We start from the raw sequence: 26,349 nt of genomic DNA, 5'->3' as shown, positions 1-26,349 counted from the left end.
CAGAAATTCCTGGAAGGTTTGGAGAGGGTGATTTTGAGGAAGAGGAGGTGGGTCCCGCTGTGACGGAGGACGGAACTGTTCCAGGCAGGGTTCAATTTGGATAGTGTCTTGGGGAGTTGGATCATTAGGGGTAGGATTAGGATCATTTTTCTTCAAGGCAAAGTGATACTTCCAGCAGAGAGTACGAGTGTAGGACAGTAAATCTTTGACGAGGGCTGTTTGGTTGAATCTGGGAGTGGGGCTGAAGGTGAGGCCTTTGGATAGGACAGAGGTTTCGGATTGGGAGAGAGGTTTGGAGGAAAGGTTAACTACTGAATTAGGGTGTTGTGGTGCCAGATTGTTTTGATCGGAATTTTGAGGTTTTGGAGGGAGTGGAGTTGGAAGTGGGAGATTGAGTAGTTGGGAGAGACTGGGTTTGTGTGCAATGAGAGGTGGTTGAGGTTTGCTGGAAAGGTTGTGAAGGGTGAGTGAGTTGCCTTTCCGGAGGTGGGAAACCAGGAGATTGGATAGTTTTTTGAGGTGAAGGGTGGCATGGTGTGCTAATTGGCGGTTGGCCTGTAGGAGGATGCTCTGAATAGCCTGTGTGGATGTGGGAGAGGAAAGATTGAGGACTTTTATTAAGGATAGGAGTTGACGGGTGTGTTCATTGGCGGAGTTGATGTGTAGGTGAAGGATTAGGTGGGTGAGGGCAATGGATTGTTCAGTTTGGAACTGGTATAGGGACTGATGGAAAGAAGGGTTGCAGCCAGAGATGGGAACTTTAAGTGTGAGGCCTTTGGGGGTTATGCCAAATGTCAGACAAGCCTGAGAAAATAAAATATGTGAGCGTAATCTGGCTAGGGTGAAGGCATGTTTGCGGAGGGAATGTAAATAAAACTTAATGGGGTCGTTGTGGGGGTGTTGTGAGGGTGACATGGTATTAGAAGGTGGAAAGTTTAACATGAGGTTGAAATGAAAAAGAAAGATAGAAATATATGGGGATAGATAACTAGAAGCAATTGGAGATCTGGTATGAAAAAAGGCGAAAAAGTGTTGGTTAAGTTGATCCTGTGGTGAACTTGGGTTGGTAGACAGCGATGTGCAAAAAGGTTAGGTGGTTGTGTTGCCGCTAAATCACGTTAAAGGACGGAGAAATTCGGGAAAATTTCGAGAAAATTTCGAAAAAACGTATTAAAGGAGTGGTGTTGTGGTGAAAGATTACGAAAATGGGGATAACAATTGTAGAAATAATGACGTTAAAACCTGTGGGGAGCGGCTAAAATGATCAGAGGAGGTCGAAAAACGGAAGTGGAAATAAAGTTAAAGTTATTAGAACTAGCCGAAATGGTGGTTAAAAACGTGAAAGCAGCTGTTATTGAACTAGAAACGGTGGATTTTATAGCAGCGGTAGTGTTGAAAGCGGAAAATAAATTTTTTTTTTTTTTTTTGTTTTTTTTTTTTTTGTTGGGAAGTGGGTTACGTATAGTTGAGCATATATAGGCGGGATAAAATTGTATAGTAGATTACGGTAAAAGGGGAAGGTGAATACAAAGTGAAACTACTGGTAAAAACAGAAAGAGAGAATAAAGAGAAAAAAGAGAAATAAGACGACAGGAAAGATTTCGAAATGCAAAGGCGACAATAACAAACGTAATTGTTGGGTTCAAATTAATGATATGGTTATAATAGAAGGAAACATTCCATGAAGGAAAAATATACCTAAAAACAAAGATTATGTGACTTACCAAATGAAAGTGCTGGCAGATCGACAGACACACAAACGAACATAAACATACACACAAAATCCAAGCTTTCGCAACAAACTGTTGCCTCATCAGGAAAGAGGGAAGGAGAGGGAAAGACGAAAGGATGTGGGTTTTAAGGGAGAGGGTAAGGAGTCATTCCAGTCCCGGGAGCGGAAAGACTTACCTTAGGGGGAAAAAAGGACGGGTATACACTCGCACACACACACATATCCATCCACACATATACAGACACAAGCCTTTTTTTTTTTTTTTTTTTAAGGGTTGCAGCCAGAGATGGGAACTTTAAGTGTGAGGCCTTTGGGGGTTATGCCAAATGTCAGACAAGCCTGAGAAAATAAAATATGTGAGCGTAATCTGGCTAGGGTGAAGGCATGTTTGCGGAGGGTATGTAAATAAAACTTAATGGGGTCGTTGTGGGGGTGTTGTGAGGGTGACATGGTATTAGAAGGTGGAAAGTTTAACATGAGGTTGAAATGAAAAAGAAAGATAGAAATATATGGGGAGAGATGAAGGTGAACTAGAAAGCAATTGGAGATCTGCTATGAAAAAAGGCGAAAAAGTGTTGGTTAAGTTGATCCTGAGGTGAACTTGGGTTGGTAGACAGCGATGTGCAAAAAGGTTAGGTGGTTGTGTTGCCGCTAAATCACGTTAAAGATCGGAGAAATTTGGGAAAATTTCGAAAAAACGTATTAAAGGAGTGGTGTTGTGGTGAAAGATTACGAAAATGGAGCTAACAATTGTAGAAATAATGACGTTAAAACCTGTGGGGAGCGGCTAAAATGATCAGTGATGTGCGAAAAACAGGAGGTGGAAATAAAGTTAAAGTTATTAGAACTAGCCGAAATGGTTGTTAAATACGTAAAAGCAGCTGTTATTGAACTAGAAACGGTGGATTTTATAGCAGCGGTAGTGTTGAAAGCGGAAAATAAAATTTTTTGGTTATGGTTGGGAAGTGGGTTACGTATTGTTGAGCATATATAGGCGGGATAAAATTGTATAGTAGATTACGGTAAAAGGGGAAGGTGAATACAAAGTGAAACTACTGGTAAAAACAGAAAGAGAAAATAAAGAGAAAAAAGATAAATAAGATGACAGGAAAGATTTCGAAATGAAAAGGTGACAATAACAAACGTAATTGTTGGGTTCAAATTAATGATATGGTTATAATAGAAGGAAACATTCCATGAAGGAAAAATATACCTAAAAACAAAGATGATGTGACTTACCAAATGAAAGTGCTGGCAGGTCGACAGACACACAAACGAACACAAACATACACACAAAATCCAAGCTTTCGCAACAAACTGTTGCCTCATCAGGAAAGAGGGAAGGAGAGGGAAAGGCGAAAGGCTTGTGTCTGTATATGTGTGTGTGTGCGAGTGTATACCCGTCCTTTTTTCCCCCTAAGGTAAGTCTTTCCGCTCCCGGGACTGGAATGACTCCTTACCCTCTCCCTTTCCCTCTCCTTCCCTCTTTCCTGATGAGGCAACAGTTTGTTGCGAAAGCTTGGATTTTGTGTGTATGTTTGTGTGTCTGGCGACCTGCCAGCACTTTCATTTGGTAAGTCACATCATCTTTGTTTTTAGGTATATATATATATATATATATATATATATATATATATATATATATATATATATATATGATGTGTCTATCGACCTGCCAGCGCTTTTGTTTGGTAAGTCTCATCATCTTTCTTTTTAAATATATATATATATATATGTCTGCTTGTGTCTGTATATGTGTGGATGGATATGTGTGTGTGTGCGAGTGTGTACCCGCCTTTTTTCCCCCTAAGGTAAGTCTTTCCGCTCCCGGGACTGGAATGACTCCTTACCCTCTCCCTTAAAACTCACATCCTTTTGTCTTTCCCTGTCCTTCCCTCTTTCCTGATGAGGCAACAGTTTGTTGCGAAAGCTTGAATTTTGTGTGTATGTTTGTGTTCGTTTGTGTGTCTGTCGACCTGCCAGCACTTTCATTTGGTAAGTCACATCTACTTTGTTTTTAGATATATTTTTCCTTCGTGGAATGTTTCCATCTATTATATATATATATATATTACATCCATCTGTTCATCATTTGCCCCCATATAGGACACTACTGAGTAGTGAGAGGCTTATAAGGGTACAGAGGGGGGGAAGGTGCTGTGAACCTCAGAGCTGCTACTCCTCATTCAAGTATCTTCTCAAAAAGCATCACAAGGTCTAGCGGACCCTCACCAGTTCTCCCAGGGGAACTGAACCCCAGTCCTATTCATTGCAGTCAGATGTGCTGATTACTTAGCTAGAGAGATGGACCCTATTTTTATTCGGTACTTAAAATAAAGTATTTATATTTTCATGGTATATTCAAGCATTTATGTAGCTTTACATACACCACTATCAGATGTGTTTACAGGATGAAACCAAACTTCACTGCCAAAATTTCAGAGGTTGTTAAGGAATATTTTCTGAGTGTTTTGGTATGAAACACTCTTGGTCTCCCATGACTCTTTACATGGTGATCACATTTTATGTGATTTCCTACCGCATTTATCTCTGTATCTATATTACACAGATAATAACTGCACAAAAATAAATATATAAAAGAAATTACTTGTGTGTCTTGTTTGGCACCAAACTTATTTCATTCCTCCATTCACTGATGATACTTACCATTGACAACAGTGATGTCAGTTCTATTTAAAAAAAACATGTGCCTCATCTCATGTCTGGATTCAGTGAATCCAAATCCAATGGAACAACAGCACCATGAGGCTACAATGAGCTGTTTCTGCAATGACTGTAACCACATCACAGTACTCTTGTGCCCAAGGATTGCTTCATTGCTGTGCATTTTTGTTGTACATTTTGGTAATTGGACATTAGAGGGTTTTTAAGTTTTGTGAAGGTATTCTTCACAGAAAGAAAGATAACTGAGGTAACAAACCAAACAATTATATTAATCCTCTGTAAGAAGCCATCAATGGTTATTTGTTCCCTGTGCCAAAATTCTCAGAAAAAAAAGGACCTGAACAAGGCTGAAAATTTTGTTTGTGGAGTCCGAGTTCAGTATTGGAGTTAATACATAATTTTCATTTCCAAATCCGAATTTTCTACTGAAATGTAGAAGTAGCTAATTGGGTGTTCTTTTATTTTATTTTGTAATATTTAGGGACTTTCAGTTTCCTGCTTGATATTCACCAGTAACCTGTCATTGGTTTTTGCACCACAGTATAAAACTCGATTCTAAAACCTAGTGAGGAATGAACAATCTATGTGAAAATTATTTTTATTCCTTATATCATACTCATGAATTGCACAGTGTTATGCAATAATAGAAAGTCCAGGCTGGATGATAAAAATGTACACAAAAATGAAACATTACTTATGAAAAGAGACAAGACACTGAGGAACAGAAAGGCATATGGAGAAAGGCAGAAAGTCTTTGCTTTCAGTTCAGACTTGACTTATCAACAAACTCACACACAAAAGAACGAATGCTCTCTAGCTTTTGAATGAATCACTTAATGAGCCAGAGGACACTTACATAAGTATGGAAACACATAGACATGCACACACTTGTGTAACTACATTGTGCCAGCTGAACACACGATCAAGACTTTTCATTCTTTTTGTGCCTGCCTGTGAATGATTAAATGCTTCTACTTTTCAATGAGTGGTCTCCTTTAGTCCTAAATTATTTACTCAGATCCCTTACTGAGACCCAATACATATGCAGCTATTGTCGCCTACCAACACTGTTGCCTGACTGGGATGAGCAGCAGTCCCAATCGAGATGTTTGTCAGAGCAAAGAAATGTACACAGCTACTGCTGTCTTCATAGGCTGCTACCAGATTGGGATAAGCAGTACTGGGAAAAATGAAGGTGGGTGTGTGATGGTGAGGGGGAAGAACTGAGAAGGCTGGGGTTGTAAAATATAATGCTGACGCTGTATAAGTATGTGTTGTGGTGCAACAAGTTGTTCTACCTCTTCCTCACAATCAGATGAAAGATGTATATGCAAAAACACTGTTTAGGTACTTAGCATCTAGAGATTCTCCACTGTTCGTGCTTTGTTTTGACATAAGTGCAGCTGTGCGGGATTAGCCGAGCGGTCTAAGGCGTTGCAGTCATGGACTGCGCGGCTGGTCACGGCGGAGGTTCGAGTCCTCCCTCGGGCATAGGTGTGTGTGTTTGTCCTTAGGATAATTTAAGTTAAGTAGTGTGTAAGCTTAGGGACTGATGACCTTAGCAGTTAAGTCCTATAAGATTTCACACACATTTGAACATTTGACATATGTGCAGAGATGATGGAAGAAGTGTGGGCACAGGACCTTGGTAAAGCACAATGACGATCGAGTGTGTCCATCTGCTATGAAGGGGATGCTTATGCTTTGGTGTCATGGCTTTGTTGTATTTTGGAAGGCAGAGAGAAAGAGGCACTGCCTACCATGTCAATGCTCAGAAACAATTGAACAAATCTCAAGAGAAATGTCACTGTCCTCTGTGATTTTATGAGATTCACATTGAAAATGTTTTTTTTTTATATCGATCTTACATAACCTCTCCTACAGCCTTCAACCCTCTGCGATCAGAAATGAAGTCACATGGCAAGTATTACTGGCACTGCATAGCAAGGCCACAGCATCAAGAAACTATGACAGTTTGACAGTAAGAAAACAATAAAGATGAAAGTTCAAGAACAGCTTCAGGGTGACAGATCATTGAAACATGACACATCTTCTGGGCTCAGTACAGCCATCAAAAGCCCTCTCTGTTTCAACATTACATACACTGTGCAGGGCAGGTTATAAAATAGATAAACTGTGAACAAAATAGTGAGAAGGAAAAGTGTGAGGGGGTTGAAAGAAAACAAAAAAAAGGACAATAGATAAGAAACAATGCAAGGTGGGTGCTGGTATGGAGCACAAGATGGAAAAAAACAGTGGGATTAGGATTCTGGAGTCATAATTCACACAAGCAGGTAAACCTCATGCACACATGACCATTCTCTGGTTGCTCTAGCTGGCTGTAGCAGCTGGAGATAACAGTAATGTGTGCATGAGGTGAGCTTGCTTGTGTAAATGTGTGTGTATTTTCCTTTCTTTTCTTCTCTGAAGGAGGCTTTCATCAAACGCTTAGAGTGTCACAGTATTTTTGTTGTGCCTGCCTGCAACACAATGAGTCATTATTTTAGAGGTTGGACAACTGCAATCGAAGTTGCACACAGCTGTTATCAAAGCGAGTGTATTAGTGGAGATTGGTAGGTTTGACGTGAATAGCATTTATTCAGGACCTATCAGGCAGTCGATGTTAACATCCAGGAAGATGGCTTGCTGAATCATTGAGGACAAGTTGAAATAGGTAACAGACAAGATGGTCTCATTCTTTGATTCATTCATTCATCATATTTTTCAGATAGCATCAAGAAGGAGTAACCTCAGAGGTGTGGAATGAATCAAGATATACCTTAACAATGGATAAGAAAATGATAAAAACTTAATGGGTGGATATATGCCAGCTTATTTTAATCAAGTAAATATGAAAGAAAAGTTGTGCCTGTCTGTGATGCCATATTCCACTACATGGTGGGTAACAATCATAATATTCCAGAAGGAGATTTTCACTCTGCAGTGGAGTGTGCACTGATATGAAACTTCCTGGCAGATTAAAACTGTGTGTCGGACCGAGACTGGGGAACTCGGGACCTTTGCCTTTCGCGGGCAAGTGCTCTACCAACTGAGCTACCCAAGAACGACTCACGTCCCATCCTCAAAGCCATACTTCTGCCAGTACCCCGTCTCCTACCTTCCAAACTTTACAGAAGCTCTCCTGCGAACCTTGCAGAACTAGCACTCCTGAAAGAAAGCATATTGCTGAGACATGACTTAGCCACAGCCTGGGGGATGTTTCCAAAATGAGATTTTCACTCTGCAGCGGAGTGTGCGCTGATATGAAACTTCCTGGGAGATTAAAACTGTGTGCTGGACCAAGACTCGAACTCAGGTCCTTTGCCTTTCATGGGCAAGTGCTCTACCAACTGAGCTACCCAAGTACGACTCATGCCCCGTCCTCACAGCTTTACTTCTGCCAATACCTCATCTCCTACCTTTCAAACTTTACAGAAGCTCTCCTGTGAACCTTGCAGGAAGTTTCATATCAGCACACACTCTGCTGCAGAGTGAAAATCTCATTCTGGAAACATCCCCCAGGCTGTGGCTAAACCATGTCTTCGCAATATCCTTTCTTTCAGGAGTGCTAGTTCTGCAAGGTTCGCAGGAGAGCTTCTGTAAAGTTTGGAAGGTAGGAGACGGGGTACTGGCAGAAGTAAAGCTGTGAGGATGGGGCACGAGACGTGCTTGCGTAGATCAGTTGGTAGAGCACTTGCCCGCGAAAGGCAAAGGTCCTGAGTTCGAGTCTCGGTCCCACACACAGTTTTAATCTGCCGGGAAGTTTCCAATCGTAATATTGTCATTATTCCATCCTACATTTTCCATTGTTTGAAATTACAAAGGAAGTTCTACTTTAAAACATCTGCTGCCTCCTTAATTATACTCAATATTTGCTGTTCATCTGTTGTTGAGAACTGCTTTTGATTCTGGAAGAATCATTTTCAATTGTTATCACCATGTGTAAGGCTCTTAAATGTTATCAACAAATCTGAATTAGGTGAGGGGTTTGGGATTCTTAGTGGCTAGGACAAAATCTACCAAATGGGCTGCATAAGGATGGTTTAGGATGGAGTCATTTAAGTGACCAGAGTATGGTATGGATTTATGTGTACATGCTGCTTTGGGAAGGTAATTACAGACATAGTTGCTCATGATTATTATGAAGAAGTTTGTTGCTTTAGACTCAGGCAGATATTGGGGGAGGTAATATTCACTGGCATGAAGATGATGGAAGTTGGTAATTAGAAGTGTTGGTTGAGAGAGCACTGCTTTGGGTGTCGGCCAGGAGGCACCAGGGTATAAGTTGAATGCGGGGGTCATCAAGAGTAGAGGTTATTTCTGTTGGGGCACAATCAACAATGACCCTAGTGTCATTGATGTTCATTACCCCATTGAATGCTCAGTTAGAATTGCACAGAATTCTCCAAAAGTATGGAAACTAATTTTCCTGTCATATGAAATTCCACACTTAAATTGTGTCAAAAGTCTGTTAGTTTGTCCTGTAGAACATTTTATTTGAATTCCATGCTTGATTGTCAAATTTTTTACTTGTTAATGTATTATGTTCATGTATGTTAAGATATGTGTGTACAAACATATTTTTTGTGATTGGTGTTAATACAATGCATATTAATGTACTGACAGTTTCAAGCCTTACAACTAATGTGGCTGCCTACCAATAAACAAAGTGATCCAGAATGGCAGCATTACAACTCATGGAGGTTATCAAAATGATGATGATAAAACAGGGAACAACAACCAGAAGTATCAAAAAATAACCCAAGTTTAAAAACTGCTCACAAAATGCAATGTTACATCACTGGATCAAAAATCCAATGTACTACCATTTCCTTCATTTGAAAGAAATTGCTGGGCCACTGGATCAACTCAGAAAGAAAAATGATGGGACACATATGTGCTGCCTAAACCAACATTTCAAGGCACACCAGAAATGGGCATATTTCCTGTCATGGGTTGCACTGACACATTTAACATGCTGATTAATGTCCTTGAACAAAAAGTCATCAGGAAGGAAGAGATTCTGAGCTGGTTAAGTGACTACAGGCCTACTTTAAGGCAAAAACACATGCTGGAGGTCACTCACAAATTCCTCTGCAAAATGGCAGATGTATTCATAAGGGGTGGTTGATTTATATGGTGTCGTTAGCTATTTAAATTTCAGGTGCAAAAACCATCATCATGTGAGTGCTTATTCTGACAGACTAATCAGAGATGTCATTATTCTGTACAGCCCTCATGATACAGAATGGAATTCAACCTGTAACATAGCAATCATTCCCTGGAGGCAGTTTGAAAGATTACTGAAGCATACGAAACTACTCAATGAACTGTGAAAACAATCAAGGGTGAAAATGCAGAAGATTCATCAGACATTATTCAAATGACCAACCGCCACAAATCCAGCTCACATTCAACAAGCTGATAAAAAGAAAGGAACCCTAACCAGGAAAAATATAAATGTTGCCCAAAGTGTGGAGTGAACATAATCAGAATGAATACAATTCAGGAATGCTGTACATAACATCTGCAAGATGCCTGGCCACATGTCCATGATCTGTCTGAGGAGAAATAAAATTCCTCGTTTCACTGCCAAGAAGCATCAACATTCAAACTCATTGACCAGGAAAACACAGAATTCAGCAAATGAAGTTGCATCACCTGAAGAAATGAGCAATAATGAAATCATCAGTAGTGAAGATGTGGGAAAAGCTACATATTGTTAGAAATCAATGGCTGCAGGATAAAATTCATGCTGGACACTGATGCAACTTTGTTCACTGATAAACCTGGAAGCACACAAATTATGGGGTCACCGCAATACTTCCGTTTAAATTCTACAATGAAAACTTTTAATGGAGCCCAGACTGACCTAAAGGGTAAAATAGTGGCAGTGTTTAAATACAATGGAACAACCAAAAAGGCTCCATCAATGGTTGTCAACTCATGAAAAACAGTCAATCTCTTTGGCAAGAACTGGCTTACTGCCTTCAACAGAAATATCAGTGAAAATAAGTCACTGACTGTAAACTTTTGAGGATCAAAACAGCTTTAAAGAAATTGAGAAGAAAATAGTCCAGGCTCAAGAATCTCTTTTTCTGTCTGGCTTAGGCACGTGCAAAAGCTAGAAAGCAGTCCTAAAATTGAAAATAGGAGCCACACCAAAAATTTTCAAGCTTAGACCAGTATCATCTGCCACGATGGATAAAGTTAAAAAGAAATTGAAAAGCTGATCAAAGAAGGAAGCCAGTAAAGCTCAGTCAATGGGCTACACCCATTTGTCACTGTACTAAAGCAACAAGGATCAATAAGAATTTGTGGAAGTTTCACAGCAACTGTAAATTCATGGCTGAAAATAGATCTGTATCCAATTTAAAAGCCTGAGGAGCGCTTCCAGAAAATCAGAAATGGCAAATGTTTTACAAAAAATGATTTACTGGATGAGTATCTCCAGTTGTAACTGGATGAAGAACTCAAACAGATGATGGTTGTCAATACTTCGCTTGGACTGTTTGAATATTGAAGACTATCACTTGGCATAACAAGTGCCCCTGCTATTTACTAACAATTTGTGGAACAAATCACAAGTACCACACCTGGATGTGCTAATTACCTGGATAATATGGATGAGCACATGAAGAATTTTGACATGCTTTTCACACAACTAAAGAAAATGGTCTCAGGTGCAACAGGAAGAAACGTGAATTCTTCAAACATCAAGTGGCATACCTGGGCTGCATTGTTTTGAATGGAATCCAGTTACTGAAACCAGTGTGGAGGCAATGAAAAAGCTGTGTCCCCTTTTTTTACTGTATCTGTCTTATGACAGGTTCCAACTGGAGCTCTCCACCATATCCCTTTCTGGGTCAAACTTCCTTCATTTGTTTGTAGGTTTGTCCATTTCCAAAGTTGCCCCTACTTCGAATTCTATTTCTACCTCCTTCTTATATTTCTTTCATTTTTAAATATTTCATTATTTGTTGTGGACATTCGCTGTGCAGCATATGTCCCAGCTGAGATTCATTCCTTGTTTCTGATCAATTCCAGTAATTTTCTGCCTTTCAATATTTTCTTCATTCTTAAGTATATCAATACACTTCACTCAAGCATGCTTCTCTACAACCACATTTCTAAATGTTCTGAATATCTTTCTTCTTTCTCTTCAACTATACATTATTGACAGCTATGTAACACAGACACAGAAAGTATTTTACATATTCAATCTTTTTCTCATCTAAGAATATGTTAACTGGCACTCCCTTTTTGTTTATTCTCATCACCTTTGTCTTTCTTATATTTATCTACATTCCACAATCCTCATCTCTTCTTGCAATACGCTTCAGCATCTGCAACAGTTCCTCATCTGGTTCCGCCAGCACTGCTTGATCATCTATGTATTTTGGACAAGCTTTTCACACATCAGAGGCAGTGGCCCATTTAAGGCTTTCTCCTTACATTTTTATGTTATTTCCACACTTTATTTGTACATGAGATTCTTCGTACTTCATTTACCTTCTGATTAAGTTTTTATCTGCTGACATTTCACTCGTATTGTGTGTTGATTACAAGAGTGGTTGGGGCATAGCTTGTAGCAATGTAGGTAACTCATCTGTGTGTACTTAATTTAACACTCCATACTAATAGTATCTATTATTTTTTAATGTATCTACCTTTAGGGTTATAGGAAATCCTTTTACCTGGGATGAGCAACAGGTGAAGCCTGTGAATGGTCTCCAGGAATCAGCTGTCATTCAAAATGCGGTTTTCACAGTTGCAGACCACACAGACAGCAGAGCAAACCTTGCAGCACTAATCCTGCCAGTATCCTGAACAATGGGATGGATGGATGTTCGAAGGTGCATCTGGCACTTTTGATAGCAGAGTGGGAGAATGGTAGTAGTAGGGGCGAGAATTCCACCTATTAACAAACTTTTGGTGGTGTCTTCAGCTGATCGCTTGCTGATATCCCATTGTGTCTGGTCTGCAGGCTCCATTTCACCTGTTAGCAACCTTTTAGTGGCCTTCAGACTCCATTCCACAAACTAGATATATGGCCGATGTGTGTCTGTAAAATTTCCTAGCTCTGCCTTTCTGCATGAATGCAGAACAAAGCTCACACCAAAATTTCCAGAATTTCCTACAAGCAAGTCAAGCTGTGGCAGAATATCCTACAAGCAAGTCAAGCTGTGAGAATGTTGCTACATTCTGTTCTCATTTCCAAAACTTGAAGCAAATTGGCAGATACATTATTAAATGGTTGGTGGTAGTGACCTGACTTCCAAGTTCCTCATTGGAGGAGCCTTTAGGCACTTTCTATGATTGAGGTCCGAAGAAAAGATTTGTTGAAAAATTTGGTGTGTGTGTGTGTGTGTGTGTGTGTGTGTGTGTGTGTGTGTGTGTGTGTGGTGGTGGGGGGGGGGTCGGTAGTGGCTCTTGGTCTGGACATGACTTATGATTCTGTGTCCATTCATGCTTTCTTCACTTTAGCCTTTGGAGCATTACTTCAGCCATAATTGTCCCTAATAAGTATCATTTTTCGTTTCTTTTAGTATGTTGATGTAAATTCGTTATAAAGTTCTTTTTTATCTCACCTCTAATGTGTTTTGGTTATTTCTATGTCTTCTGAATAAATCTCATATTTACCAGATTCAGCTCCATGATTCTATAACTAATAAAGTAATTTATCCAACTGAGTGCCCAGGCCCTCCGACTATAATCAACAGTGGAGGACCCTGATAAATTCAAGAACTTATTTTATAGCATTTCCAGTGTGCACAGCAGTTGATTCTTCAAGTAGCCTGTTTACCTCAAGGGAGTTATGTATCATGTTATATATGATCTAGGGTAATAGAATTGGCATTAAATGTAATTTGCATACCCAAGGAGCACCTGTTGGGCTATAGACTGTGTTCACAGCACACCCAGCTGCTGGCAATGGCCTCAGATGCAATAGGAAGAAATGTGAATTCTTAAAAACAAAATGGAATAGCTGAGCCACATCACTGATGCATACGGAATCCAACCATCCAAAGCTACTGTGGAAGCAATAAAAACCTGGCCTTGTGTAAACAATATAATGTAACTACAATCTTTCACTGGAAAAGGAAATTACTACAACAGATTCATCACCAAGTCACCTTGCTCAATCTGTGGTGTTAATTATGGTGCATCATTACATGGAACTGAAGCAGTATTGTCTCACAAATATTCAGATGGATCCAAAAACCCATTGCCTTGGCTTCAAAGACTATAAATGACAACCGGGATAGTAGAGACAGACTGAAAATCAAGCACTATCTACAATTTAATAAGTCAATTAATTTCACCAATATCTGTATGGTACAGTAGACCCTTGTTTAACTGAATTTCAAGGGACTGAAAAATATACAATTTGGTCCTGCAGAAAAAATATAAACTACTAAATCCACTTTTTCTCTTGTTGTGGGTACTAATGGATGAGGGTGCTCCATTTTCAAGGCTTCTAAGAAAAAATAAAATTAACTACACTTTATATGCACATCAGTATTTCTAGCATGGTGTTCCAGCTACTACAGAAATATTGTGGAACAATACCATACTCACTGAATTAGTGCATCATGTATGATAACAAATAATAATTTTAAGAAACACTTTAATGATCTCAAAGTTTAACAGATGAAGTTTCAAACAGAACATGTTTTAGTGTAGAAATCTTATCCACAGCACATTTTACCCCTAATAATAAAAAAATAAATAAATAAATAAATAAATAAAAATAAAAAAAACACACACACATTAACTATTGTTCATCTGACTGTTAGTCACAACATTATGGCACTCTCTAGAATAACTATAGCAGGTATAACTTCAGTATGAGGTGGCCATGTCATATTTTCACTTTCCTCCTCAGGAGACAGAAGTAAAACACTATGCATTATCATTCTCTTCTACATCATCAGCAGAGCTGATGATTGGTTATTTAGCATCGCATGTAATGTTGTCTGCCTGCATCCATTCACCCACATTCATGGTACAAGACTGCACCAACTAGGTGGAAGCCCTTAGAAGTGCAAGATTAGCATGCAATGTTGTATCTGCATTAGGAGTACGCTCAGATGTTGAACATTGCTTTGGTTTTCAGTTTCAGTAGTGTTATAAGCCACTGTCTAGACGTTTGTAATCAGTTAGTTACGATATCTGCTGTAACTTCATCCCAAGCAGCAGATATGTTGTTGATACCTTGTAGTACACTCCAATGTAGAACTCTTTCTTGTACCTTAATTGCACTAATGGCAGCCTTACCAAGTTGGCATCTGTAACTGCACTTCATTGAGGCAATTATTCCTTGATTAATGGCTGCAGACAATTTGTGGTGTTAGCTGGTAAGACAACAACTTCTATGTTTGAGGTCATCAAACTGATGTGCCGAGCAGAGGGCTGACATAAGGAAAATATTTCTATTCCTAAAAGCCATTTGTTGTTGAACCTTCAAGAGCCAGCTACTTCTGAAAGATTTTGTCATCTAAGCTTCATTGCTATTTTCATAGGGGCATGCAGATTGAATAGGTTGGCATTTATAAAACCATGTGAATATTTATATTTTCCAATCACTAAGAGGTTGACTTACTCAGAACCATCTGAATTACAGCACAAGACCACCATCAGTCTCTCCCACGAACATTTTCCTACAAGACACTTTTCAGCCTTGACATGCCCCCCCCCCCCCTCTCCCAACCCCTCACCCCTCCCAGGCATCAAGTTATAAAAAACGACTCCCTCATTAGGACATTCCTTGTTTACTCCATGTGCATCCCTGCAGGCACTGACAGCACTGATTTTAAGTCTCTTCAGAAAACACCACAGCTGGCCCTCAGAACACATAAACATAGGAATTCCCTTTTTCTGAACTATTTAACGAGTGTTTTCTTGAAGCAAGGATCCAGGCTACATTTATTATTTATTTAGCGCCAATTTTATCACATTCATCATATTTGACTTTCCAATGTACAAAACTGTATAAAGTTTTACACATTTACATTCATTTACAAAAAAAGTCACATGTAATCAGTAATATTTCATCAAGGCAACATGCTTCCTTATCGACACATCTTCATGACTGTAATCACATAAACAGTTTTCTACTTAATTAAGCAAGAGAAAATAAAATTTTGTAGACACGTATTGAGAAAATAGACATATTGCTGAAAAGTTACTGAAACATCTTGGTCAATTTTACTGAAGTATTAAATATTTAGTTAAATAGGCATAATAACAAGTAAAACTTCATATCCCATGGCGCAAGAGATAGGTACAAAATTAGACACATAAGTACAGTAATGAAAGATTATAGTTTTGCTTAGGAACACTTTGATAATTAAGAATTTTTGTTTAGAGAGATTATACAGGAGAACCTAGAGATTTGAGCAATGTCCTACATATTCATTAATACTGTAAGAGCTGTTGTTTATTAGTGGGTTTTTAGTTCTTTTTTAAATGTATTAATATTTGGTGTCTTTTTGATGTTATGTGGCAATGTACTGTACAAAATTCTTGGTTTATAAACTGTACTGTCCTGATGTATTGATTTTCTGTGTACATCCCTCTGATGGTCATACCTTTTCCTTGTTTGATAATTGCGAATCTCAATATTCAATGCTGAAAACTCTCTATGGCTTTTAATGAAGCCTATACTTTTGTTAACACCAAAGTACAACGGTACAGATTTCACATATAAGTGGATGGTACATACAAGCAGATAAAGTTAACACATTTCAGCTGTAATTTGGCATAATCCATCTTGGACTACACATGGTGAGAGTTCTAACTGCACTGAGGCTGCTGTTCACAGTTATCTCACAGCTGGCCTCAGTGTACATTATACATGACTGAGGCACCTTCTATATATGTGTCATCTTGTAGTAATGCATTGTACATATGTACTTGGCTATTTATATTATCACAAAAATAGCTATTTTAAGGAAATACATTTTTACACATATATATAAAAAAGAATCAGCTACAATGGTGAGTGTAAAGCAGTAAAAATTCCTCACAATTGAAGTGGTAGTAATGTGAACTGCTTCATGTATACATACATATGTATTAGCTATTCGTACTGTATCAAAGAAATACATCACTTATAGATGTATCTAGAAACATTACACATCCACTGGTTTTCATAACATTTAACAACAGCAGTTCAAAGAGGATTATACTGAAAGCAAAATTTTAAATACACAGTTATGCACAGCTAGTGGTGCTTATGTGAACTAGTCACCCACTTAGCTATGGTAAAAACAGTTATCCATTCCTACCAGTATTACAACAAACATACGGTACAAATAGATCTTGATTTAAAGTTCACTATTTCTAGTTAAGTAAATAATGGAACAAAATTCAAGTTAAGCTGATTAGTGAGCACAGTGATAGCTAGATGCTGAGCAATTAGAAGCTTATATTGGATAAAGTGTCCTCATATTTGAGCTAATATAAGAATGCATGTTGCTATGGTACTAATCATTTTAAAGACAGTAAACTATTTGATGAATAAAAATTAGATAAATTAAAAAAAGAAAAAATGAACATGGCATTTACTACATCAGATAATCTGGGCTTAATCTTGAGGAACTGTGTTGATAACATGTCTACCAGGGATCAGGCATATGCAAGATTGAATGTCCAGACTGAGATGCTTGTTATGAAGGACAGATTGGCAGACAATCAGAGATTAGCATTTGGCAAGCGTTTTGCTCTACAGATGTGTAGGTTAGCTGACAAGCCAAATTCCAACATCCATCTGACTTCAAATGGCTATAGTGTACCCATAATTTCATCACACGTGAGGATGTCGCCTCTAGGTAAGAAGGGTAGGCATATGAATTTCTTGGAGATGTCAAGATTTTGTGCCATTGAGGCGAATGCTGGTGGGATGTTGCTCAGTGAGCAGGTAATGTTGGGAGCTACCTGTTCTTGAGAGGCATTTGAAGATCGGTGGCAGTTAACCAAAAAAGTTCGGTACCAATGATTTGGCATCAATGACATATTTAGAGTTATCCACCTCCAACACTATTAACAATTACGTGTGCTGTACAGACTTCCCTAATTGAATTTACATGCATTTAAGCCATTTGTCTAATGCTTTAATACTGGTAGCAATGCATAATTATGGAAATTATCATAACTAAGTGGGTTACTGGATCATAAGCATAATGGTGTGTCTAAAATTTTAGTTTTAATATAATCCTCTTTTAAATGACAGTGTTAAGTTTTATAGAAACCAATGGATATGCTATGTTTCTAGATACATTTTTACATGATGTATTACTTTTTTTTATACAATATGACTAGCAATTACATACATATCAATAACCATCTACACGAGGTAGTTCACATTACTACCACTTTGACTGTAAAGAATTCTTACTGCTTTATATCCATTGTTGTAGCTGTTTCTATTATACATAAATAAAAAATGTATTTTCTTAAAACGGCAATTTTTGTGATAATATAAACAGCTACTTACATGTGTATAATGCATTACTGCACTATGACACATGTACAGAAAGTGCCTCAGTCATGTATGATCACTGAGGCCAGCTGTGAGATAAATGTGACCAGCAGCGTCAGTGCAATTTGAACTCTTGATGTGTATAATCCAAGACAGATAATGCCATACAATGGCAGAAATGTGTTAACTTTATCTGCTGGTATGTACCATCCGTTTATACGTGATATTTATACAAATGTACTTTGGTATTACATACATGCTATTGTATTTTAATTGGCTTCTGTATTACCTGTAGCATTGAAGATCCAGATCTGCTATAAGTATTTTAATTGATTCCTGTATTACCTCTAGCATTGAAGATCTGCTAGATCTGTTACTGGTAGGTTTGATCATCACGCGAGTGTTACAGAAATGCTTCAGGAACTCTGGTGGGAGTCTCTAGAGGAAAGGAGGCATTCTTTTTGTGAATCACTACTGAGGAAATTTAGAGAACCTGTGTTTGAGGCTGACTGCAGTACAATTTTACTGCCGCCAACTTACATTTCATGGAAAGACCACAAAGATAAGATAAGAGAGATTAGGGCTCGTACAGAGGCATATAGGCAGTCATTTTTCCCTCATTCTGTTTGGGAGTGGAACAGGGAGAGAAGATGCTAGTTGTGGTACGAGGTACCCTCCGCCACGCACCGTATGGTGGATTGCGGAGTATGTATGTAGATGTAGATGTAGATGTAAATACCAGTTTCAAAAATGGTTTCACAGTGACAAGAATATCAAACGACAAAACCAAATCAATTGTTATTATTTTGTTTATCTCTAGTGGTTCAGGTAATTCCAAAAATTATTTTCAAACCTGACCCCAAGCAACAGAACCATGAGAAAGGACTCCCACTTATTATGGTGGACCATTTTTGAAAGCATCCTGGATAATTTGTGTGGATACAAACTCATAGTTCCCATATATTGGTTACTTCTCTTGACAGTCGCCAGGCACATCTTCTCTGTTGTTTCGGCCTACATTTACAGTTTAATTTTTACAGTGTGTAGTTGGAGTGTGGACAAACAAAAACTGCTCATCACAACTTTAATGTGACGCACAGTGTCAACAGAATCGTTTGGCTTGTTTCCCCTTACAATCAGAATTATTTTTTAAGTGGAATTTTAAATGCCCATTCAACAGAATGATCCTAAATTAGTCTTATGTACAGTAACTGTTTTTTCAATATATATTAACAGGGACAGTATGACACAAAGATTAACCAGTACTCCAACATTGACTCAGCAGCACTGTTGCATGGTGGTAGCAGTCAGCACAGACCACGGCAGTGATGTCGGTGCTAGAGTACTGGTTATTCTTTATGTTTCACTGTCCTTGTTAGTACATATTGATAAAACAAATATTATTCTAGAATAATCTGGCATTACTCTATCAAATGGGCATGTAAAATTCCACTTCAGAGTAATTTTGTTTTTAATGGGAAACAAACTGATGCTTTCCATCAACACTATGCATCACATGGGAGATGTGATAATCACTATTTCTTTGGGCTGACTCCAGCTATACACTGCAAAAATAAAATTGCAAATATCTGGTGAAACATCAGAAAAATGCTCCTGATGACTATTAGGAGGGACACCCTGCATATCTGACAAGGTATCAACAACGTAAGTCACAATAAAATCTACACCCAAAACTCTTTGCCACAAAATGACTCCCAAAGACAATAGTTCCTGGTAATGGTCACAATTCGTATCATAGCGTTTCTTATATTTCTGTGTCCGCCCCGATAGCTGAGTGGTCAACGTGATGTATTGCCGTCCTATGAGCATGGGTTCAACTCCCGGCTGGGTCGGGGATTTTCTCCACTCAGGGACTGGGTGTTGTGTTGTCTTTATCATCATTTCATCCCCATCCAGCACGAAGGTCGCCCAATGTGGCGTCGAATGTAATAAGACCTGCACCAAGGTGGCCAGACCTGCCGCATAAGGGGCCTCCCGGCCAATGGTGCCAAACACTCATTTCCATAGATTTTTGTAGCAGGAATGGCATAGAACACTGACTACAGCTCAGTTTCACTCTGCTTCAAGTGATGAAGTAGGGTCTGTCAGGACTTCCAAGGAACCTATGAAGAAGGATAACTGGGGAGGAGAGAACAAAAAAGATGCTCTGCAGAAAATACTGATTACTTATCGCACAACTACAAATCTAATATCTGCCAAATGACCTGCAGAACTACTTCATGGTTGTCAGATGAGGGTCACATTGCCACTGACCCTTCCATCAAAAGAGGAGGAAAAGCCAAAGAAAAGTTGAAATATCTGAATATGTGATCAACTGCTTACCAAAAATTTATCACTTTGTAAAGCAGCTCACCATGGATCATTAACAGTCCAACCAAACTAAAGAACTAAATTTTGAATTGCATTAAGAGTGTCTTAGTGATATCCCAAATGTGTGGTCAGTACAGTTTTCTTTAGATTCTGACCAGAGTACTGTGTTTACTGTAAGTTAAATATCAGACTGAAAGTGAATATGCTGTTTATGCTTGTTGCTGGGATGAAAAGAGCTGCATATTTGGGTATGTTTGGCAAATTACAAATCAAACGCCCCTCCCTGAGTGATTGTTGTTCAAAATGATTCTAATGTGTGTAGCTTGCATTGTGGATTACAATAATTAATACAGCACATTTCATTGTCTGCCACATGGCCTTACTAGTAAGGAAATTTACAACTTATGATATTATAGGTTTTTATTTTAGATCTGATATCTAATGTACTACTGGCCATGACATTGTTTTTGACCACTACTGTTTGAAGTTGTGCAGTTCTCACAAGAGTCAAAGTTCCAATTGCAAGGTACTCTTTGTCAGTCATAGAGTAATTCTGGAAATATAAGCAATTACTCTTTCAGTACCTACACTGCATTAGAACTGCAATTCTCCCATAACCAGTAGAACCACTGTGCAGTCCTGTATTGGTAGTCTCATATAAGAACAAAAGGCCTAGTGAAGATTCCAGCACCTGCTTCAGGATACAGAAGATCTTCCTCGCTGCTAGCTCCAAGGAGTTTAGGCATCTACTAGTGAACTGTTTGGTGTCTATGCTTTGCAATTGAACACTTCATGAAGCACCTGTAGCAAGTACAAACTGTGGGGAACTATCTCACATCAGGAATGTGCAGAGGAGTTGGAACATTTTTTTATGGCATTTACTTTTTCTGGATCAGGGCAGACTCCAATTCAAATTGACTAGCTGTCCAGAGATGTTTACTTCCTGCCTGACAGAGATATTTTTTCATGTCGAGGCAAAGACCTACATCATGGACACACTTCAGCACAGTTATTGAGCTCTTCAAATGTCTTCATGAAAACAACACTGTCATCCCAATAGTGAAGACATATTGTCCATTTAAGATATCAAAGTAGGTTTCCCATCATATGTTCAATGGTGACTGTAGCATTTCACAGACCAAACAGCACAAATCTAAACTCATGGAGGAAAATAAAATCTTACAAAAGCAGTTTTTTTCCAGTCAGTCTTGTCAATCTAGATCGGATGGTATCTACAGCAGACAAATACTTGCTTTCTTCAGTGACTACAAGGCATCATTAATTCATGGTAATGAGTCTATATCCTCTCTGATGATTCTGTTCAGATGCCAGAATTGATGCAGAAATGTCATGTGCCATCTTTCAAAATATAACATAACTGGACAGATGAAAAGCTTCTTTCCAAGTGGTGGCAGGAGAAAACATATTATAGAAGTTATGAAAGTGTACAAGCTTTCAGAGCCAGTGGCTCCGTCTTCTGTGGAACATTCATGTGGGCATTCATGGGTCCAGTGGAGTTTGTGCATGGCAGTATGACAGCCAAGGAGTAATGTACATTGATTACAGACCACGTACACCCGTTCATGACAATCACATTTCCCATGGTAGTGGCATTTTTCAACAAGGTAATGTGCCATGTCACATGGCCAGGAGTGAATGGAGTGGTTTGAGGAGCACAGTGGTAAGATCCAATTGATGTGCTGATCTCCCAACTTGTCAGATCTGAACCCGATTGAACACATCCAGAATGTGATTGAATGTGGTGTTAGAGCTCACTGGCCTACATCCCTGGAATTTACAGGACTTAGGTGATGTGTATGCAGATGTGGTGCCAACTTCCTCCAATGACCTACCAAGGCCTCACTACTTCCATGCCATGACATATCAACACCATTATCTGTGTCAAAGAAAGACATACTGGCTGTTACATAAATGGTCACAATGTTCTTGCTGATTAGTGTAAGTTTCAGAATTAATAAACATTTACTCACACAGGGTGAATTCTATCATCAAAACAGGAAGTTCAGATTTTAATATCCCGGTACTGGTGGGGTCATATGAGACATATGTACAAGCTCGAATTGTAAAGAAAAATGGAAGTGCCCTTCCCAAGCAACCATCCAAACATTTACCTTAATAGATTTATGTGAATTATGGCAAAACCTAAATCTGAATGGCCACAAAGGGATTTAAACTGCTATCCTTATGAAACGCCAGGACTCCATTACTTCTGGTGATCCATCATTTGTCTGTGATTTCAGTTACTTTTATGAAAAAATGTTTTAATTAGGAGGCATTGATCTAATGTCACCTCTCTCAGAATTACTGTAATCTGCGAGTTGAACATCATTTGCCTTACTGTGTTCATTCATTTCATTCCGAAAAAGATCAAATTGTCCTTGTTTTGTCCATAGATACACAATTACACAATTATACTGTGAAATTTATTATGTAACTCCTTGAACTGATGCACAAATAACAACATAAAATAAGTTTGTGTCAATGAGTACTTACGATACATATCCACGCAAGTCAAAGTGTTCCGCATACTCTATCTGCAGGTCCTCTCCAGCAGGTGCTGTGAATACATAGATGCACTCAGTGTGGGGTGGTGGAATTTGTGGATATCTTGGTGAGCTAATAGTCACACTTCTCATATCCCTTGTCAATATATAGTTACCACCACAAGAGTGTGACACCTGCTGAAACTTGATCTTGAAACCCTGTAGATTACCAAATAATGTCATTATTGTTAAGCATTTGGTCATACCACAATAAATGTACACTGCATGCAAGGATAATGAGTAACAAATGGTTATTCTTGCAAATTCTCTCTTTTCCTATTTTTTGTATCGATTTCAAATGCATATGTGAATATATCCACATATGCAATGATCTCAAAATTGTTATCCTGGCTTCACCACTGTGGTTTTTTATTCTTTCCAAATGCAGAGCATCTCAGCATGTTCATTCATAAGTATGAAAGGAAAATTACACAAAAGTGCTATTAATCCCATCATTAAAGTGTTTTATTACTATAAACTGTACAAAATGTCATGCATTTATATAACTGCTGAAAAGTAAATGGAGTTTATCATACTTAAATTGAGAAAAACATAAGTACGAATTATAAAGTAACCATACTTGCATAAAACTTTATATTTTTGGTAACCATTCCAGTGTCCAATACATATCATGTATGTGTGAAGGACAACAAGAACCTACTACCAATACCTAAAATATAGCTATTCAGTCCACATTTTAGTCATTTCTTAGAGCGTAACACTGTAATTAAATGATCAAAGGTTTTTTCCATCATTCATGATTTAGCAAAGACATTCTTATAACACCTGTTGGCAAAGGTCAGAGTTTTATCAAAATGGCATATTTTCAAAAATTACTTATAATCATCTCAGTTTTCACCGAATAACTGAAAACATCTACATGTACTTACCACATACATTTGGTTGGTATACAAAGTAATAGATACACTTAGAAATCATGGAGAAACAGAGAATTAATGTTCAAAAACTTTTCACTGAGATGGACACCTATCGTTCCAACATGATAACAAGTACCTTCTTCCAGATATGTCAGTGAGAGTAAAATCATAAATGAAATAAAATACTGATACTATTGCCTGCAGATTAAGAAAAGCATAAGTTGCCAGATACCCATTATAGGCAAACAAACTGAAGTTTCTGAAAATGAGATATTGTGAAGAATTGCACATCAACAATTTGGTTATCAGTTAGCTAAAAAGGTTTCTGGGCATGTTTCTATTGTCAGAGTTATTACAAGACAATCACTCACAACAACAATGCTTTAAAAATAAGGTCTTCTAAATGTAGTGCACATATATTGTGTGTGTTAAAAGTTAACTCAGATTCTTATAATCAATTCTAAAACATCTTAATTTTCAATTTATGCATAGCTTAGGGCAGTATTAGACTACAGCATTTTCTTTGACAAAGAAATGTGATCAAATATTCATCACATTTTCTTTGACAAGGATATTTAACATGATGCAAAAAAGGATATTACACTGTCAGTAAATTTTCTGTGACAAAGATCTTTGATGTCATAGTTCCTTCAGAATATCCAATGAAGACTTATTACTGCACTCTGCAGTTGTATGTATCACAACTACACTGTATTGACACTTGGAAGAGGAGCATAATAAAATAAATTTAAATGTACTTGAGTGAAGTCATGGGTTTCATGGTGAGATGTTAAAAGCATCCAGCAAAATCTGTTGCAGAAGCTACCAGTCTAGCTCATAAAGTCTTACAAAAATTACTTGTGCTCAAGAAAGTGGTTCCTCATTTAACAAAGTATGTTGTTTATTTCTGACAAAGGGCTTGTTGTCCAAAAGCCCACTTTCCGAAAGTCTTTTTGTTGTGCCTATCTGTCACTCAGCATCTCTGCTGTATGATGAATAGCAAGTATCCTTTTCATAATACTGTTAAGTTCCACTACAGCTGGCTGGCTGCAGTCTCAGAACCAAAGTCTTCTCTCAGAAACACATCACAATTTGCCATACAAACTATCCTGTAACTAGCAAGACTGTCATTCTGTCAGAATCAGAGATGCAGATGGGATGACCAGACACTGAGACTGAGGGGTCTGCAATGAGGTATTTAAACTGGACATCATGTCATGCTAGGTCCCTGAGAACCACATCCGTGACTGTGAACTGTGCTGCTTATTTGGGTCCTGTGCTTCCGACATCACAATACCTGCCATCTGTAAAATGTTGTTGGCATTCACTTATGCGCACATCCATCTTTGAGAACTGTGGAGTGGGCCACACAAGTTACCAGAGAGCCACAATAGGCTTACCCCTGCACACTTCTGTACCAGCTAGCTGTTTGACATCATTGTTGGCTCCTGACCTGCACAACAGCTGCAGCTGACAGAGTGATGTGCTCACATTCCGTGTCACACCCAAGTGTGCAATTCAGCATTCCTTCCACCATACTGAAGGAGAAAATCCATACTGTAAATTCATGACACCTTCAGGTGGACAGCTACCCTCACCAAATCCAGAGCTTGACTTTCTGTGCCTATAGCACCATCACCTGACCTGCTCACCCTCCATACACAATAAAAACCTGTCCCAATGTGTGACCACTACAATGGGTGACCACTACAGCTGATGGTCAGAAGTGGGCATCACACCACCCTCATACAAATGGTGGTCAGAAGTGCGTCTCACATCAACAACCCTACAACTAGAGTCCAGAAATTGGTCTCATTCTGACACGGCTACAATTGGCATCTCAGCTGGCTGACCACTGCTACAAGCAGTTTCTGACACTGCAATCATCACCATAGCAGCTTCACTCATCTTGCAGTCAATGCTTCACACAATGCAGGGCAGTGAGTGACAAGCATTTTGTTTCATTGTCCATGGCGGATCGTAGGGACATTCCTTTTAATCTGAGGGTAACTCTTGAGCAGCCGTGTAAACCTCATGATCTGCCTGGTTTTAATTGTAATTGTCATGAATCATGTTTAACAACTATCAGGTGTAACTTCTGCAGTTTTTCTGTGCAACAGTTGCCATGCACGAAGGCTGTGCCAACCTCATGTTTCACATGTCAACACTGGGGTCACTTGTCACTTGTACTGAATGTACATGGGCTGTGATATGCAATAAGAAATAGAGTAACTTGTTTAACTTGTTGTGTATTACATACTCCATAGTGTGGACCTGGTGTTCATTTCCTTTTGTGTTGTATACTCCTTTATTGTTTGGGCAGTAATATAATATGCAGCATGCCAGCAGAAACAGACACCATTTAAGTCCATATCATGTAGAAAGGTGGTCCAATTTTCAGCCATTCTGTGTATCTTCCTCCACTAGCCACTGGCAGCCAATAGTATTCATTCTCTTCCTGAGCAGGTAGCAGCGAGTTACAACTAGAGAGTGAGAGTCTTGCTCCTACATACTGCACTGTTGCCATACTTCACACTTTATGACAACCAAATTATTCATTCAACTGTCAGGTCATATTTGGCAGTATAGCTGTAAATGTGTATCTGTAAATGTTTAAGAGCAATTAAAAAAGAAAAGTCAAGTGATGGCAATAAATGTGAAGTGCTTCACAAG

The 26,349-nt window shown here is 38.6% G+C and overlaps 1 protein-coding gene across 1 annotated transcript in view; it reads right to left on the bottom strand.

The window, feature by feature from the left end:
• The window catches only part of LOC126100451 (cubilin), a 771,806-nt gene that overhangs the window by 309,198 nt on the left and 436,259 nt on the right, over positions 1-26,349 (bottom strand). Inside the window, exon 41 of the mRNA XM_049911056.1 lies at positions 22,749-22,957. Coding sequence (XP_049767013.1) covers positions 22,749-22,957 — 209 coding nt within the window. The remainder of the gene's footprint in view (positions 1-22,748; positions 22,958-26,349) is intronic.

This window comes from Schistocerca cancellata, chromosome 9 (assembly GCF_023864275.1).
Source record: "Schistocerca cancellata isolate TAMUIC-IGC-003103 chromosome 9, iqSchCanc2.1, whole genome shotgun sequence".
NCBI classification, from domain to species: Eukaryota; Metazoa; Arthropoda; class Insecta; order Orthoptera; family Acrididae; genus Schistocerca; species Schistocerca cancellata.
The sequence above is the reverse complement of the archived record's forward strand: the minus strand, read 5'-3'. Positions and strand labels throughout refer to the sequence as shown.